The sequence below is a fragment of the Mirounga angustirostris genome, unplaced genomic scaffold (assembly GCF_029215605.1).
Source record: "Mirounga angustirostris isolate CCGP_5_RB_7025 unplaced genomic scaffold, mMirAng1.0.hap1 SCAF_6, whole genome shotgun sequence".
NCBI lineage: Eukaryota > Metazoa > Chordata > Mammalia > Carnivora > Phocidae > Mirounga > Mirounga angustirostris.
This window is the reverse complement of record NW_026991714.1, coordinates 10,220,479-10,237,789: the sequence shown is the minus strand read 5'-3', so window position 1 is coordinate 10,237,789 and position 17,311 is coordinate 10,220,479. Positions and strand designations below refer to the sequence as shown.

Here is a 17,311-nt window from a genome sequence, read left to right as displayed (position 1 = left end):
AACCTAACTGTTCAAAATCTTTGGGATGCAGCAAAGGCAGTCCTAAGAGGAAAGTATACAGCAATACAAGCCTTTCTCAAGAAACAAAGAAAGGTCTCAAATACACAACATAACCCTACACCCAAAGGAGTTGGAGAAAGAACAGCAAATAAAGCCTAAATCCAGCAGGAGAAGAGAAATAATAAAGATCAGAGCAGAAATCAATGAAATAGAAACCAAAAGAACAGTAGAACAGATCAACGGAACTAGGAGCTGGTTCTTTGAAAGAATTAATAAGATTGATAAACCCCTGGCCAGACTTACTAAAAAGAAAAGAGAAATGATCCAAAAAATAAAATCATGAATGAAAGAGGAGAGATCAACCAAAGAAATACAAATCATTATAAGAACATATTATGAGCAACTATATGCCAGCAAAGTAGATAATCTGGAAAAAATGGATGCATTCCTAGAGATGTATCAACTACCAAAACTGAACCAGGAAGAAAGAGAAAACCTGAACAGACATATAACCACTAAGGAAATTGAAGCAGTCATCAAAAATCTCCCAACAAACAAGACCGCAGGGCCAGATGGCTTCCCAGGGGAATTCTACCAAACATTTAAAGAAGAATTAATACCTCTTCTTCTGAAACTGTTCCAAGAAACAGAAATGGGAAGAAAACTTCCCAACTCATTTTATGAGGCCACCATTCCCTTGATCCCAAAACCAAAGACCCCATCAAAAAGGAGAATTACATACCAATATCCCTGATCAACATGGATGCAAAAATTCTCACCAAAATACTAGCCAACAGGATCCAACAGTACATTAAAAGGATTATTCACCACGACCAAGTGGGATTTATCCCTGGGCTGCAAGGTTGGTCCAACATCCGCAAATTAATCAATGTGATACATTAATAAAATAAAGAACAAGAACCATATGATCCTCTCAATAGATGCAGAAAAAGCATTTGAAAAAGTACAGCATCCTTCCTTGATTAAAACCCTTCAGAGTACAGTGATAGAGGGTACGTACCTCAATATCATAAAAGCCATCTATGAAAAACCCACAGCGAATATCATTCTCAATAGGGAAAAACTGAGAGCTGTCCCCCTAAGGTCAGGAACACAGCAGGGATGTCCACTATCACCACTGCTATTCAACAAAGTATTAGAAGTCCTAGCCTCAGCAATCAGACAACAAAAAGAAATAAAAGGCATCCAAATCAGCAAAGAAGAAGTCAAACTGTTTGCAGATGATATGATACTTCACGTGGAAAACCCAAAAGACTTCACCCCAAAACTGCTAGAACTCAAACAGGAATTCAGTCAAGTGGCAGGATATAAAATCAATGCACAGAAATAAGTGGCATTCCTATACACCAACAAGACAGAAAAAAGAGAAATTAAGGAGTCGATCCCATTTACAACTGTACCCAAAACCATAAGATACCTAGGAATAAATCTAACCAAAGAGGCAATGTGTACTCAGGAAACTATAAAATACTCGCGAAAGAAATTGAGGAAGACACAAAGAAATGGAAAAACGTTCCATGCTCATGGACTGGAAGAACAAATATTGTGAAGATGTCAATGCTACCTAGAGCAATCTACACATTCAATGCAATCCCTATCAAAATACCATCCACTTTTTTCAAAGAAATGGAACAAATAATCCTAAAATTTGTGTGGAACCAGAAAAGACCTCGAATAGCCAGAGGAATGTTGAAAAAGAAAAGCAAAGCTGGCGGCATCACAGTTCCAGATTTTAAGCTCTATTACAAACCTGTAATCATCAAGACAGTATGGTACTGGCACAAAAACAGACACATAGATCAATGGAACAGAATAGAGAGCCCAGAAACGGACCCTCAACTCTATGATCAACTAACCTTTGACAAAGCAGGAAAGAATGTCCAATGGAAAAAAGACAGTCTGTTCAACAAATGGTGTTGGGAAAATTGGACAGCCACATGCAAAAGAATGAAACTGGACCATTTCCTTACACCACACACAAAAATAGACTCAAAATGATTGAAAGACCTAAATGTGAGACAGGAGTCCATCAAAATCCTAAAGGAGAACACAGGCAGCAACCTCTTCGACCTCAGCCGCAGCAACTTCTTCCTAGAAACATCGCCAAAGGCAAGGGAAGCAAGGACAAAAATGAACTACTGGGATTTCATTGAGATAAGAAGCTTTTGCACAGCAAAAGAAACAGTCAACAAAACCAAAAGAAAACCGACAGAATGGGAGAAGATATTTGCAAATGACATATCAGATAAAGGGCTAGTATCCAAAATCTATAAAGAACTTATCAAACTCAACACCCAAAGAACAAATGATCCAATCAAGAAATGGGCAGAAGACATGAACAGACATTTTTCCAAAGAAGACATCCAGATGTCCAAAAGACACATGAAAAAGTGCTCAACATCGCTCGGCATCAGGGAAATACAAATCAAAACCGCAATGAGATACCACCTCACACCAGTCAGAATGGCTAAAATTAACAAGTCAGGAAATGACAGATGTTGGTGGGGATGTGAAGAAAGGGGAACCCTCCTACACTGTTGGTGGGAATGCAAGCTGGTGCAGCCACTCTGGAAAACAGTATGGAGGTTCCTCAAAAAGTTGAAAATAAAGCTACCATACGACCCCACGATTGCACTACTGGGTATTTACCCCAAAGATACAAAGGTAGGGATCCGAAGGGGTACATGCACCCCAATGTTTATAGCAGCAATGTCCACAAAAGCCAAACTATGGAAAGAGCCAAGATGTCCATCGACAGATGAATGGATAAAGAAGATGTGGTATATATACAAAATGGAATATTGTGCAGCCATCAAAAAGAATGAAATCTTGCCATTTGCAATGACATGGACGGAACTGGAGGGTATTATGTTGAGCAAAATAAGTCAATCAGACAAAGACATGTATCATATGATCTCACTGATATGAGGAATTCTTAATCGCAGGAAACAAACTGAGGGTTGCTGGAGTGGTGGGGGGTGGGAGGGATGGGGTGGCTGGGTGACAGACATTGGGGAGGGTATGTGCTATGGTGAGTGCTGTGAATTGTGTAAGACTGTTGAATCACAGACCTGTACCTCTGAAATAAATAACACATTATATGTTAAAAAAAAAAAAGAAGATAGTAAAAAGGGTAAAATGAAGGGGGGGAAATCATAGGGGGAGATGAACCATGAGAGACTATGGACTCTGAGAAACAAACTGAGGGTTCTAGAGGGGAGGGGGTGGGGGATGGGTTAGCCTGGTGACGGGTATTAAAGAGGGCACATATTGAATAGAGCACTGGGTGTTATTTTTTTTTTTTTAAAGAGTTTATTTACTTATTTGACAGAGAGAGACACAGCGAGAGAGGGAACACAAACAGGGGGAGTGGAAGAGGGAGAAGCAGGCTTCCCGCTGAGCAGGGAGCCCGATGCAGGGCTCGATCCCAGCACCCTGGGATCATGACCTGAGCTGAAGGCAGATGCTTAATGACTGAGCCACCCAGGCACCCCTATTTTTTTTTTTTTTAAGATTTTATTTATTCATTTGATAGAGCGAGAGAGCACAAGTAGGCAGAGTGGCAGGCAGAGGGTGAGAGAGAAGCAGGCTCTCCGCTGAGCAGGGAGCCGGATGCAGGGCTCGATCCCAGGACCCCAGGATCATGACCTGAGCCAAAGGCAGCTTCCCAACCGACTGAGCCACCCAGGTGCTCAGCACTGGGTGTTATAAGCAAACAATGAATCATGGAACACTACATCAAAAACTAATGATGTAATGTATGGTGATTAACATAACATAATAAAATTTTTAAAAATTTAAAAAAATAAGAAATAAAGTAAAATAAAAATAAAAATAAAAAAATAAAAAAAATAACCGTCACCTGAGATGAGGACAATTAGGTTTGATGGTAAAGATCAGAAGATCCATTTTATTTATTTATTTATTTTTTAAGATTTTATTTACTTATTTGACAGAGAGAGAAAGATCACAAGAAAGATCACAAGCAGGCAGAGAGAGAGGGAGAAGCAGGCTCCCCGCTGAGCAGGGAGCCCGATGCAGGACTCAATCCCAGGACCCTGGGATCATGACCTGAGCCGAAGGCAGACCCTTAACCAACTGAGCCACCCAGGCGCCCTAGAAGATCCATTTTAGATATGTTAGTGTGAGAGGGCTGTTAGATACCCGAGCGGTGATGTGGAACAGACAGCTGGATACAGGAACGCAGATGAGAAGCGATGTCAGGGCCACAGATATACAAATGGGAATCATCCATTATAGAGAATAAATTTAAGGCCATGAAACTGAATGGGCTCATCAGGAGTGAGTTCAGATAAAGACGAGGACTAAGAACTGAGTTCTGGGGAACTGCCAAGTCAAAAGGCCAGGGAGAAGAGGAGCTTTCACAAAAGGAGGCTGCGGAAGGCCAGTGAGGCGAGAGAAAACCCAGAGAGTGTAGTGTCCCGGAAGCCAGATGAAGACAGTTTATCACACAGGAGGCAGTGATCTACTGTCTCAAATCCTGCTGACAGAGCAAGTTATACGAGCACTGAGAACTGAGCACCGTTGACCTTGACAAAGTAATTTGGAAGAAATGGTGATGCTGGCGGTCAGGGGAGCCTAACTGGAGAGGGTTTAGAGAGAACGAGTATACACACTCTTTCAAGTACTTTTGCTGAAAGCGGAAGTGGAAAACTGGGACACACCTGTGGAGGAAGTGGGGGTCAAGAGACGATTTTAAGATGGAAGAAATAACATGTTTGTAGGATAGGAAACATCCTATAGAGAGGGGAAAATAATGACATGGAAGAAAAAGGAAGAATTATTGGAAGGAAGGAAGGAAGGAAGGAATAGTGGGGACTCCAAGAGTTCAAACTATTTTGAGTTTCCTCTAAAATCCTAATAAGTAAAAAGAAGTGCGAGAAACAACGTCCCAATACAAACTCTCCACCCAAAACTACTTTTAGTAGCTTTTAGAAAATCACTTTGAGATTCTGCAAAAGCTCTTTAGGGTGGAGCTCCACAGGCAGAAACGCTCCTCTATCTGTGATGGCCTCCAGCAGACTTGCCTGCCACTTACCTCAGGCGCGGCCTGCCTCTTGTGGCTATCCGAATCTTCCAAGATCTGGAAGTAACTGTGCATGAATTCGGCAGCCTTCTGCCATCGGTGCTTCAGCAGCGCTTCTTGGATAAAACTCAAACAAGCATTTGTTGTCTGAGCAAAATCCTTCTCCTTCTTCCCTCCAGTTGCTATAGATTAAAGAGAAGAATCTTTACCCATAGTGATCGCAATTCAAGTTTAAAAAACTGATTTCTGATAAGCACTTTTTTTTTAGAGTTCTTTCCCTTGTTATTTCCAGTAGTCTTTTTTCTCCCCCAAAGATTTAATTTATTTATTTCACAGAGAGAAAGAGAGAGAGAGAGAGAACATGCAGGAGGAGAGAGCGTGCATAGGAGCAGGGCGCGAGGGGCAGGGGGAGAGGAAGAAGCAGGCTCCCCACTGAGCAGGGAGCCCAAGGATGCAGGGCTCCGATGCAGGGATCAATCCCTGGACCCCAAGATCATGACCTGGGCCAAAGGCATTTGCTTAACCCACTGAGCCACTTAACCCACTGAGCCACCCAGGCACCCTGATAAGCAGAAGTTTTAAGGAGTGGAACAGGAGTTATTACTTAACCCAGCCCATCCCAATATCAAAGCTAGCTTCACTTGAAACAAATGCTTCCATGTCCAGCTCTGCGCTCAGCGGGGAGTCGGCTTGGGATTCTATCTCCCTCCTTCCCCCTACCGCAGCTTACACATGCTCTCTCTCTCTCAATAAATAAATCTTTAAAAAAAAAAGTGTGGAAGGCCCTAATAATTCTTTATAATAGATCACTATGCAGTTTCTTCATGAGTGACTCAAGAATTCAAAAACCTGATACATTGCTATAATTAAACTCTATCCGGTGTCATCTACTTACTTATATAACTAAGGTTTCTCAAAATTACATCACAATGAAAACAAAACAGAACTGAAGCTAAATCTTTTCTCATTCTGGAAATATATAACATTCCTTCACAGATGTATCAAATAAGTTGAAAAAGTGATAACCTTATTTATTTTATTAAAGAATAAAAATTTACAGGCGCCTGGGTAGCTCAGTTGGTTAAGCGACTGCCTCCGGCTCAGGTCATGATCCTGGAGTCCCTGGATCGAGTCCCGCATCAGGCTCCCTGCTCGGCAGGGAGTCTGCTTCTCCCTCTGACCCTCCCCCCTCTCATGTGCTCTCTCTCATTCTCTCTCTCTCAAATAAATAAAATCTTTAAAAAAAAAAAAAGAATAAAAATTTACTTTTAATTAAATTTTAACACAACTTTTAATACTTGTTATTTTCATCAGCTGTGTAAAACTGTTAATTATGATGTCTCACTCCAGAGAGAATTTTAATAAAGCCTTTCAGAATATTAACAAAAAAAAACAATGTAGATACAGTTTTATTGCAAAGATAAAAGTATGAAAGGAAAATAACAGTATAAAGTCTCCATCAATTAAGATCTTTTTCATAAATATTTTTAAATGGATGATGAAAGGCATATCACATTCCTATGCTATTTAGATTCCACTGGATATATCTGTAAAAGTAATAAACTAATTTCATTTAAAAATGCCAACCTCTGTTGGAATTATATCTTTTGCAACTATTAAACTTCCAATACAATTTTTAGGAAGGCATCTTAAAACCATGTAAGGCAATACATAATTAAAAAAACAACAACAAAAAAGGGAAAGTGAGCAAAACAAGTTTGAAGACTACTGCTCTACACTAGTCTTCTCAAAGTAAAACTAAAAAATACATACAGATCACCTGGGGATCCTGATCCTTGCTATTCAGTATGGTCCTGGAAACAAAAGCCTTTAGGATCACTGCAGATCTTATCAGGAATGCAGAATACTATGCCTACCCCCACCCCCCACCTTCCCAGCTCTCTGAATAAGAAGCTGCATTTAGCAAGATTTACAACAAGCTGCCCAGGACCAGCAGCAACACCAGGGAGGTAGTCTGGAAAACGGACGAAACACCTCTTCTCTAACACCTCATTTATTCACATAAAGGAGGACTGAACTCAGGCCAAGCTCCCACCTATCTCAAGTTTTCACTGCTCAGACTGGAAATTGGACTTTAGACTACTGTCCTTAAATCCTTGTAAAATTCCCCTTCTGTCTTCCAACTTAGCCTAGTTACCTCAGGAATATCTCTCACTTCATTCTTTAATGAGCAAAAGATCATCTTATTTGTTGCTGATACACTTTCAAAAATAATTGCCTAGGAAAAGGAATTTTGACATGGAATGAGGTAAAATAAAGAACCAGTGCCATCAACCCATCTCTAATGCCCTTGAAAGAATTTGGAAACTTGTCAGTCAACAAATATATATATTTTTTAAGATTTTACTTATTTATTTGACAGAGAGAGTGAGCGAGCACAAGCAGGGGGAGCAGCAGAGAGAGAAGCAGGCTCCCCACTGAGCAGGGAGCCCAATGTGGGGCTCGATCCCAGGACCCTGGAATCATGACCTGAGCCGAAGGCAGACACTTAACTGACTGAGCCACCCAGGCACCCTCAACAAATATTTTTTGAGCACTATTTTGAGCCAAGTACTATTTTAGGTACTCAACATACAGTTTTAATCCAGATTGGCCCCTGACTTCAAAGTTTTTATTCTAGGGGGTATACCCTTCAGAACCCTGAAAGATATCTACTAGGAAAAAAAAAATTGCTAGGCAATTTTGTTTTCCTATTATGGTTATTTATTACTACAATGTCAATATTACCTGAAATTATTTTCTCATTGCAGACATGAAGTATTGTGGGTTTAACAGGCTACCCATAACTTACGAAACATTTGTAAGCATGTAAATTCTGGTCTTATACCTATCTGCTTTCAGACTGAACAAGCTCTCTATAGAACACTGATGACAGAAACTTGCCCAAGCATGTCTTAGCTAGCAGGAACCTTAGTTACTAGTTCCCTACAATGGGGGGAAATAGCACACCCTCTGAAGTGCCATCCATTCAAACCATGTTTAAACCATGTGCATTCGTTAGCAAAAATAAAATGAGAGGAAAGAAACTTATTTTTGCAACACTTGCTATGCATGACGCTCTGTGCTAGGCACTTCACATAGATTATCTCATTTTTAAAAATATATTTCAGTTATTGGAAGTATAAGCTTTGAGATCCGACAGACCTGGGTTTAACTCCTAATACCAACCCTTAGAGTTTAATTTCTTTGAAATTCATTTCCCTCATCTCTAAAACGCCCAGCACATGGATTTGAGGATTAATTTCTGAGATGATTAAATAAGATAATATTTAGACTAAAAGATAAAGAAATAGGAGCAAGTTCTAGGAGCCAAAGAATCTCAGTCAAGGGGAAAGATGGCTAGGTTAAGAGAGATGTATTTGAAGGCAATAAGTGTCAGTTCTAATATATTCCCAGAACTACACCATCCAACATGCCCATTTACAGATAACCACTTCTTTTATATATTCTTACAGGAAATATATCCCACAGAAATTCTTGCTTATATTTATTTGCTTATATTTATATGTATATGGGGAAAATACTCTTTTTTTTGAAATCTATTACGGATCAATTCTATTAGGAATAATTTCAATGCGGGGCACCTGGGTGGCTCAGTCGGTTAAGCGTCTGCTTTCGGCTCGGGTCATGATCCCAACATCCTGGGATTGAGCCCCGCATCGGGCTCTGTGCTCAGCAGAGAGCCTGCTTCTCCCTCTCCCTCTGCCTGCCTATCTGCCTACTTGTGCTCTCTCTCTCCCTCTGTCAGATAAATAAATAAAATCTTAAAAAAAAAAAAAGAATAATTTCAATGCAATTCAATATAAATAACTTTTGTTTTTTAAGATTTTATTTATTTATTTGTCAGAGAGAGAGCAAGAGAGAGCACAAACAGGGGGAGCGGCAAGCAGAGGGAGAAGCAGGCTTCCTGCTGAGCAAGGAGCCCTGTGAGGGACTCAATCCCAGGACCCTGGGATCATGACCTGAGCCGAAGGCAGACGCTTAACTGACTGCACCACCCAGGCACCCTCAACAGAAACTTCTTAAAAACACTTCCTACATATGTACTCCTCAATGGCCACATTTTCTTCACCTATGTATCCCCAATATTTAGCCAATGCTAGGCATATAAGTGCCTAGTAAGTATTGCTAGAGGAAAAAAGAAGTGTATCTACCACAATACAGACTGTTATTAGTTCAAACGAAAAGTAGCAAAAAAGATGTATTCTTTTTATGATTTTTTTGCTTACAGCCTCAAAAACCCTCATATAGTCCCATTTTGAAAACTGAATAAATCAGCTTGGTTATTCACTCTGTATCCATACTGAATCCTATCATCTCCTTGCATCAGAGTTAAAATGGCTGGGTCATTATTTTACTTACCCACAGTCCCTATATACTTTTGGAGCCAAGGAAAAGACATTCCTGTACCAGAGAATACAGATGATTCCTCCTGGTCATCCTCTGTCTTGGACCTTATCAATTCTTCACTGAAATCACTCATACCTGCTTCAAACTGAGAATATCAGTTACTTTCTGTACATCTTATCTCACAGTCTTCTTAGTTATACAGAAAAACTGCCATCTTTTTATCTAGTAAATAACATCCGATCATTAAAATCAATTCTATTAGGTAGCTCCTTTAAAGTAAGAAATAAAATTATGTCAGCAGCAGCCAAAATAAATGATGCATTCAAAAAAATTTTTTAATCTTTACTCCTATGTTACAATAACATACAAAGATAGATAAGATAATGCTCCTTAAAAAAAAAAAACACAACTCAAGTCTAGAGGAAGAAACAGCAAAATGACACATAATAATAAAGCAATACAAGCACAATAATAGGAGCAATACTAAATATATATTGGTCCCTTTCTATACACCAAGCATATAAATTATCTCATTTAATCCTTATAAAAATCCTGAGGAAAGTACTATTATTTTCTTCCATTTTCATGTTGAAAAAACTGAGGGACTTAATTAAATTATATAACCTGACGCAACGTCATAAGAAAGGTGAAGACAATATTCTAGGAACTAGAACCTCAAACTACTCGGCATGAATAGAGTCTTGGGTCTGCGTGGAGTAGGGGGTCGGAAGACAGAACTGACGACGGGAGAAGAATCTAGAAAGAGAGCCATATACCCAGGTAAGTGTGGACTTAATCCTCAAGATGCTCAGGGCCCTTTCCCTCTTTCCCCATATCCAGTCAATCATTAGGTCCTGCTGATACTACCTGCTGGAATTTCTCCAATTTTCCCTGTTCTCCGCAGTCCTACACCACTACCCTAGCTCAGGACACCTTCAAACTGTCTCCATCACTGAATTAGCTTTCCAACTAGTTAACCCGCCTCAAATTCTGCTATTCCACGTTATAGCCAGAGTACACCTTTTAAAATCAAATGCTGTGGTTTAGGAGCATGGGTTTGAAGTTAACACCTAAATCTGCATCCGACGCACCATTTAAAGAGCCCTTATAGAAGAAGCTCTCCCTTCCCAAATTCTCAAAAACTAAGTCGGTGCTATGCAGTTGCCACGGTAACCACCATAGCTTCCCACCCCTTCCGCCTCTTTCCCAGAAATAAAGGTTTCAGAACATCAGGAGAAAATATCAGCAGAACATGGGTGAATCCTAGCACAGCCCTTCAAGTTCTACTTCGAACGCTGGCAATGACTGATGAACAGGAGAAGCGGCACTTACCTGCCCAACGCCCAATCTTTCTGCGACCCTAAACGCAGCCTCCCGACTGGGGAACAACGCGAGCGAAGCGCCACCGGAAGCGGAGTTAGAGACGCCTTCGTACGAGCATGCGCAAAGTCCGCCTGCGCTTTCAGGCGGCACGCAGACGCGGCTCCGCCCCTAACTCCTCCTTCCGCGGCGGAGGCGTCGCCATCCACCGCTCGACCCCGGAAGTGGCGGCGGGCCGCTGCCCTCCTTTTGGGTTAGTCCTAGTTTTACGCCTTAGTCTGTCGTAGTGGAAAATGCGAGACTTTAAATGCAACTGGTGGCTGGGACGAGGGGATGGTGGCTGGATGAGGTGAGCAGTCAAAAAAGCAGAATGTCACTTTACCCTAGTAATTCACTGTACCAAAACCTTAAAATTTTTGCTTGGCTCAAGGGCGCACTGGGCGAGCCTCAGAGGCGTGGCTGGTGGTCCTGACCAAGATAAATCTGCTTAACCTCTTAATTGCTTCCTCGAAATCTTTTTTCTCTCTCTTTTTTTTTTTAAGATTTTATTTATTTATTCATGAGAGACAGAGAGAGAGAGGCAGAGGGAGAAGCAGGCTCCCAAGGAGCAGGGAGCCCGATGCGGGACTCGATCCCAGGACCCTGGGATCATGACCTGAGCTGATGGTAGTCGCTTAACCAACTGAGCCACCCAGGCGCCCTCTTTTTCCTCTTTGATTAAAGTTTTAGCTTTGAATTTAAGGAGACATCCCCACCCCACCAAAAAAAATTGGGCAAGAATGTCTTTTTCCCTCACAGCAGAGATGGCTCTGGGGACACATCTGGGGTCACTTTTCATGAGGAACATTGATGGACTTACATGAAAGAGGGGTCAAAAGTAAGATGATTGAATGTGAAATGAGGGGGGTGCCTGGGTGGCTCAATCGTTAAGCACCTGCCTTCGGCACCCCCTGCTTGTGTTGCCTCTCTCGCTGTGTCTCTCTCTGTCAAGTAAATAAATAAATAAAATCTAAAAAAAAAAAAAAATGAAATGAGGGAAAGTTGAGTTCTGGAGAAGATGACTCTGAATAAGCAAAGACTCACGGGAACACAACATGTATCTCCGCAATTTGGAGGTTTGATCTGTTAAAGAAGGGTCAGACCATTTTTCCATTGCATCAGAGAACAAAACTAGGACTAAGGAGTAAAAGTTAAAATGAGGTAGCTTTAAAGTCATTACAGAGATTTTGTTCATACCTAAGGCTGCACAAATAATGGCATAGTCTCCCACAGGAATCTTTGGGTTTTCCCCACACTGAAAGTGAACCATTTGAACAGAATCAGAGTATTGTAGAATTGATTAAAGGATGTAGTAAGAATTTCTACAGGAATTCCTTAAAATGCCAGAAACACTTGATTCTGCGTTTTCCTCATGAACACCATGCAGGAACTATGGGCTTGCAAGAAAGCTCCGGGAGTGCTTGGCTGGCTCAGCTGGTAGAGCATTCAACTCTTGATCTTAGGGTGGTGAGTTTGAGCCCCACCTTGGGCATACAGATTACTTAAAAAAAAAAAAAAAAGGAAAGAAAGAAAAGTTCCTATGGCTGTTCCTTGTGTTGTAACCCGTTTGCCTCACTCAAGCCTGTGCGCTACAGCAAGGCTGATCTGAATGATGATGTGGTCCAGCAAGGCGCACAAACGAAATAACAGGGCCATATTCTATTCTAGAGACTTGATCTGGCTACATTTCTCCTTTGCTATGAGGTTGTTGATCTTGAAAGTAAAAGAGCTTATTATTTTACCAGCAATTGTGTTTATTCAGGAATTGCAATTTGGGACAAAAGAGCTATAGCAAAAGCCATAGACAAGTCCAGAGAACAAAGGAGAGTACCACTCTTCTATATAGGAAAGGGGAGAGTTGGGAGGAGCTGTTATAAACAAGAAGTCCATTGGAGTAAACGGGCTTTGAAATGTAGTAGCTTTTCATTGGCTGAGTTGTGACAGTTTTTCATTGGCTGGGCCTTTACTGGGCAAGGAGAAAATCCTTTTTCCTACTGGGATAGTGAAGTAGGTTTCTTCCTATTGGGAATGCAAGATCATCTCTTCCTTTTGGGTCTGCAAAGGGTTGCAGCGGGGCCTGAGAGCTCCCCTTTCTGGCCTCCCAGCTCCGTCTAAAAGAGGTTTCCTTTCTTGAATTTCACAAGGTATAATTTAACTCAAACCAACCCAGAACTGATTTTGTAAAACTACAAATCTATTCTCCCACAAAAGTGGGGAAGAAATCTTTTATTTACTTTAACATTCTCAGACAACCTGAGGTAACTGTAGATAAAAGAAAGTAAGAATGAATCTTTTTTAAAAAGATATATTTCTTTATTTTAGAGAGAGAGAGCAGGAGTGCGTGTGTGAGAGAGGGGAGGGGCAGATAACTTTTAAAAGTTTCACTTATACACTGACATTCCTTTTTTTTTTAAAGGACACATATAGGGGCGCCTGGGTGGCTCAGTCGGTTAAGCGACTGCCTTCGGCTCAGGTCATGACCCTGGAGTCCTGGGATCGAGTCCCGGGATCGAGTCCCGCATCGGGCTCCCTGCTCAGCGGGGGGTCTGCTTCTCCCTCTGACCCTCCTCCCTCTCGTGCTCTCTGTCTCTCATTCTCTCTCGCAAATAAATAAATAAAATCTTTAAAAAAAATAAAAAATAAAGGACACATATATTTATTTATCAAAGTTTAACAGTTATACACACAGGTATAGTTAGAACACCTTAAATTTTTTTTTCTTTTCCTCTTTTTTTGGGGGAGGGGCCTTCCCCATAACAAATAAGAGCCCTTTACCAGAATTGGAGGTTTGTTTATCAGCATTGTATGCATGGCCATAATATTGGGTCCAGTGAAGCACTCCACATATTTCAGAATCTCAGGGAGAGTGCAGTATCTGAAGAGTTCCTTGTCTTCTTGGAAATCTTGGACCTTTGAAACTGTCTTTTCACTTGGCATATATTCTGATTTTGCAATGGACACATCTCTCATTATCATCATTTGCTGTGGTTTCACCTCCCCTTGGCAGATCCTTTCAAACTCACTCCTAAAGCATTTAATATCAGCATCAGATACCAAATTTTTAATGGCAAGAAACCCATTTTCTTCATAAAATTGTCTCTGTTCTAGGCTTAGAACATTATTATCCCGAGTATACTGGAATTGTGGAGGATGGAAACTGTTAGGAGAAACAGCCCCTGAAGTGGGGTGAGTTACGCCGGCCCCAGCCAAATGCTGGCCGAGGTGTCCCAGCACGATGCTCAGGCGGGAGCCAGCACGGGACTGGTTCATGGCTCCGGCGAGGAGACAGTCGACCAGGCCTCAGTCCTGTCTCTGGGCAGCAGGCGGGGCAATGAGCATAGGCCGAGGAGCCCTGGCTGAGCGTGCAGAACTCCTGGGATTCCGTGTTGGGCGGAGATGCACTGAGCCTCCCGGGTCCCTGCACTGGGCCACCGTACAGTGAGGACTTCCTGCCCACACACCCAGCTCCTCAGTGATCACAGAGATCCTCCCCTAAACTGACATTCCTTATCTGTTCATTCATTATGACTATGTCTTCCTTTAAGTCCTTGAAAATATTTATGAATGTTATTTAATTTTTTTTCCTAATCCCCAAATCTGGGTCATCTCACAGAAATTTTTTTATAGACTACTTCTCTCTTCTGGTTCACATTTTCCTATCTCTTTGTATGTTTGATAATAAATAATTGTATGTTAGGTAATTGTAGGTAATACATTATAGGGAGTCTGGATTATGTTGTCTTCCTTTAAAGGGTATGACATCTGTGCATCATGCAAATTAATTACTGGTGGGTCCTTTTGTTAGGTTAGCCTTGGGACTATTATTAGCAGCATGTGTCCATTTTGGTTTTATACTCAGCCCTAGCATGTGCCTCTCACTTTTTTGCATGGTTCTTTCTCTTAGGGCTTGATTCTGGATTCTCAATTAAGTGCCCAAAGTATTAGCGAAGTTGCTGTTCTTGGGCTGGCTGGAAATCCAATGTCTCTTAGCACGGCATGATTTTTAGTATCACTCTTCAGCCTTCCTCCTGCAGCAGGCAAACTTGCCTGGCATACTTGTGTCCCTCCACCCGAACACATGCACATGCATGCACGCATGCGCGCGCACACACACACACACACACACTATAGCTCAGGTATTCTAACCCGCAAAATTCCAGCCACTTCAGTAACTTTGACCTCTGATAACACTATCCTCATCTCAGAAAGGCCACTACTTTACTTGAGTTTCACCTCCCTAATTATGGAGTTTACCTTGTGTGTTTTGTTCTCAAGTATGACAATCATGTGCTGCTTATTTATTGATGCCTGAAAATAGTTGCTCTAAGTAGTTTGTCTAGTTTTATACTCTTCTGTGGCAGAAAGGCAAGTCTAATGCAGTTACTTTATCCTGATTCAAAGTAAAAATACTGCATTCCTTATATCCTTGTCCATCATAGTGATAGACACCCACTTAGGCCAAATTACATAGAAACCTTGTAAAGTCTCTCAAATTGGACAATTTCATTGTTGATGGTGTCCAAAATCAACTTAAAAAGTACATTTCAAAATAGTCTCTGAAAAACTGGCCAAAACTTGCAAGGCAATCATACTGAACTGACCATATATTTTACTCAGAGCTTTATGAGTACGAGAAAAGGGCGCCTGGCTGGCTCAGTCGTTGAGCGTCTGCCTTCGGCTCAGGTCATGATCCCAGGGTCCTGGGATCGAGCCCCATATCCGGCTCCCTGCTCCGCGGGAAGCCTGCTTCTCCCTCTCCCACTCCCCCCTGCTTGTGTTCCCTCTCTCGCTGTGTCTCTGTCAAATAAATAAAAATCTTTAAAAAAAAAAAAAAGAAAAATTATTTGCGCATATTTTCTGCTGACTTTTAACTTTTAATCTATGGCAGGGGTCAGCAACTTTTTCTGTAAAAAGATAATACATATTTTAGACTTTTCAGGTGATATGGATTCCATCACCACTATTCAGCTGAGCTATTGCAGCACAAAAGCAGCCATAGATGAATGTAAACAAATTAGCATATCTGTGTTCTAGTAAAATCTTATTCACAAAAACGGGTGGCAGACTGGGTTTGGCCTGTGGGTCACAGTTTGCCGACCGTTGCTCTAGAGTACTAATTAAAGTTTAGTCTCACAACAGAGCTTTGCTTGTGATATATATACACGTGCATACACTTATAAAAATACATAAGCGTACTGTGATAATTTTTGCATCCAAAAAGAGATCTAGTAAAAAATAATTACTGAGGGGCACCTGGGTGACTCAGATGGTTAAGCGTCTGCCTTCGGCTCAGGTCATGATCCCAGGGTCCTGGGATCGAGTCCCACATCGGGCTCCTGGCTCAGCAGGGAGCCTGCTTCTCCCTCTGCCTCTCTCCCTGCTCATGCTCTCTCTCTCTCTGTATCTCTGTGTCTCAAATGAATAAATAAAATCTTTAAAAAAAATAAAAAATAATTACTGATATCATCATACAGCTCAGTCCTTATGACTGTCACTGACTACATAGTTAGTGCTTCACCTGAGTACTCAAACATACAGTCAGTAGATGTTAATGCTGAGAAGTAATTTTACTGTTCTATTGTAGAGAAACCTGATTATAATTGGGTAAATGACATCAGCCATCACAAAGATGATATCCATTTATTACAATTATTATCCTAATACACCTATGTATGGCATCTGAACCTATATTCCCCTACATTTTAATTAAAAAGCATGTTCTTGGGGTGCCTGGGTGACTCAGTTGGTTAAGTATCTGACTCTTGGTTTTCGCTCAGGTTGTGATCTCAAGTCCTGGGATTGAGGCCTGCATCAGGCTTCACACTCAGTGGGGAGTCTGCTTCCACCCTTTCTCTCTCTCCCTCTGCCCCTCCCCCAGCTAATGCACTCTCTCTCTCTCAAATAAATAAATACAATCTTAAAAAAAAAAAGAAAAGAAACATGTTCTTTCATTAAGAAAAAAACCTTCTACATCCATTCCAAATAATTCAAAATGTGCCCATGATTTGATTAACACAAATAAAAACAATAAAATGTATTCAGATCTAAATTTAAATGTGAGAAGGTGGAAATAGAGCAATACACAACCCTTCTTGGAAGAAGAAAAATACAAATTCAGAAATGTGAGATGTCCATTAAGGTGGTATTAGCTTTAATGACAAACAAACAAACTATAAAGTCATTTGGATCTATAGGGACTCTTTTTTTTTAGGTTGATGTTATAATCTTTCTTTTAGCTGATGAGAGAAACTACAAAATACAGAATATAGAATATTTATAAACATGGATGCATTTTTTTTAAATTTTATTTTTAAGTCATCTCTACACCCAGTGTGGAGCTCAAACTCACAACCTCAAGATCAAGAGTCACATACTCCACCAATTGAGCCAGCCAAGTGCCTCAAACATAGGTGCTTTTTAACTGATCAGATTTTAGCAAAAGTCTCAAGCAGTGCATCTCAGCTAGGAGAGTGGTACCATTCTTACCAAGGGGAGTTTGGGAGTGCATGGGGG

At 41.0% G+C, this 17,311-nt stretch overlaps 1 protein-coding gene across 6 annotated transcripts in view; it reads right to left on the bottom strand.

The window, feature by feature from the left end:
- TAF1A (TATA-box binding protein associated factor, RNA polymerase I subunit A) overlaps positions 1-10,894 on the bottom strand; it is a 53,959-nt gene extending 43,065 nt beyond the window's left edge. For 4 of the 6 annotated variants that reach the window (XR_006791125.2, XM_064593848.1, XM_045876847.3 and 1 more), the window contains exons 1-3: positions 10,772-10,893; positions 9,452-9,584; positions 5,081-5,250 (exon numbers count right to left, since the gene is read on the bottom strand). Coding sequence is in view for 5 of the 6 variants with exons in the window: in XM_064593848.1 (XP_064449918.1) it covers positions 5,081-5,250; positions 9,452-9,572 (291 nt within the window). In the remaining variant the exon portion in view is untranslated. Of the gene's footprint in view, positions 1-5,080; positions 5,251-9,451; positions 9,585-10,771 lie in introns of all 6 variants that reach the window. The other 2 variants (XM_045876849.3, XM_064593849.1) reach the window with 2 other exon arrangements.
- Between the last annotated feature and the right edge of the window lie 6,417 nt (positions 10,895-17,311).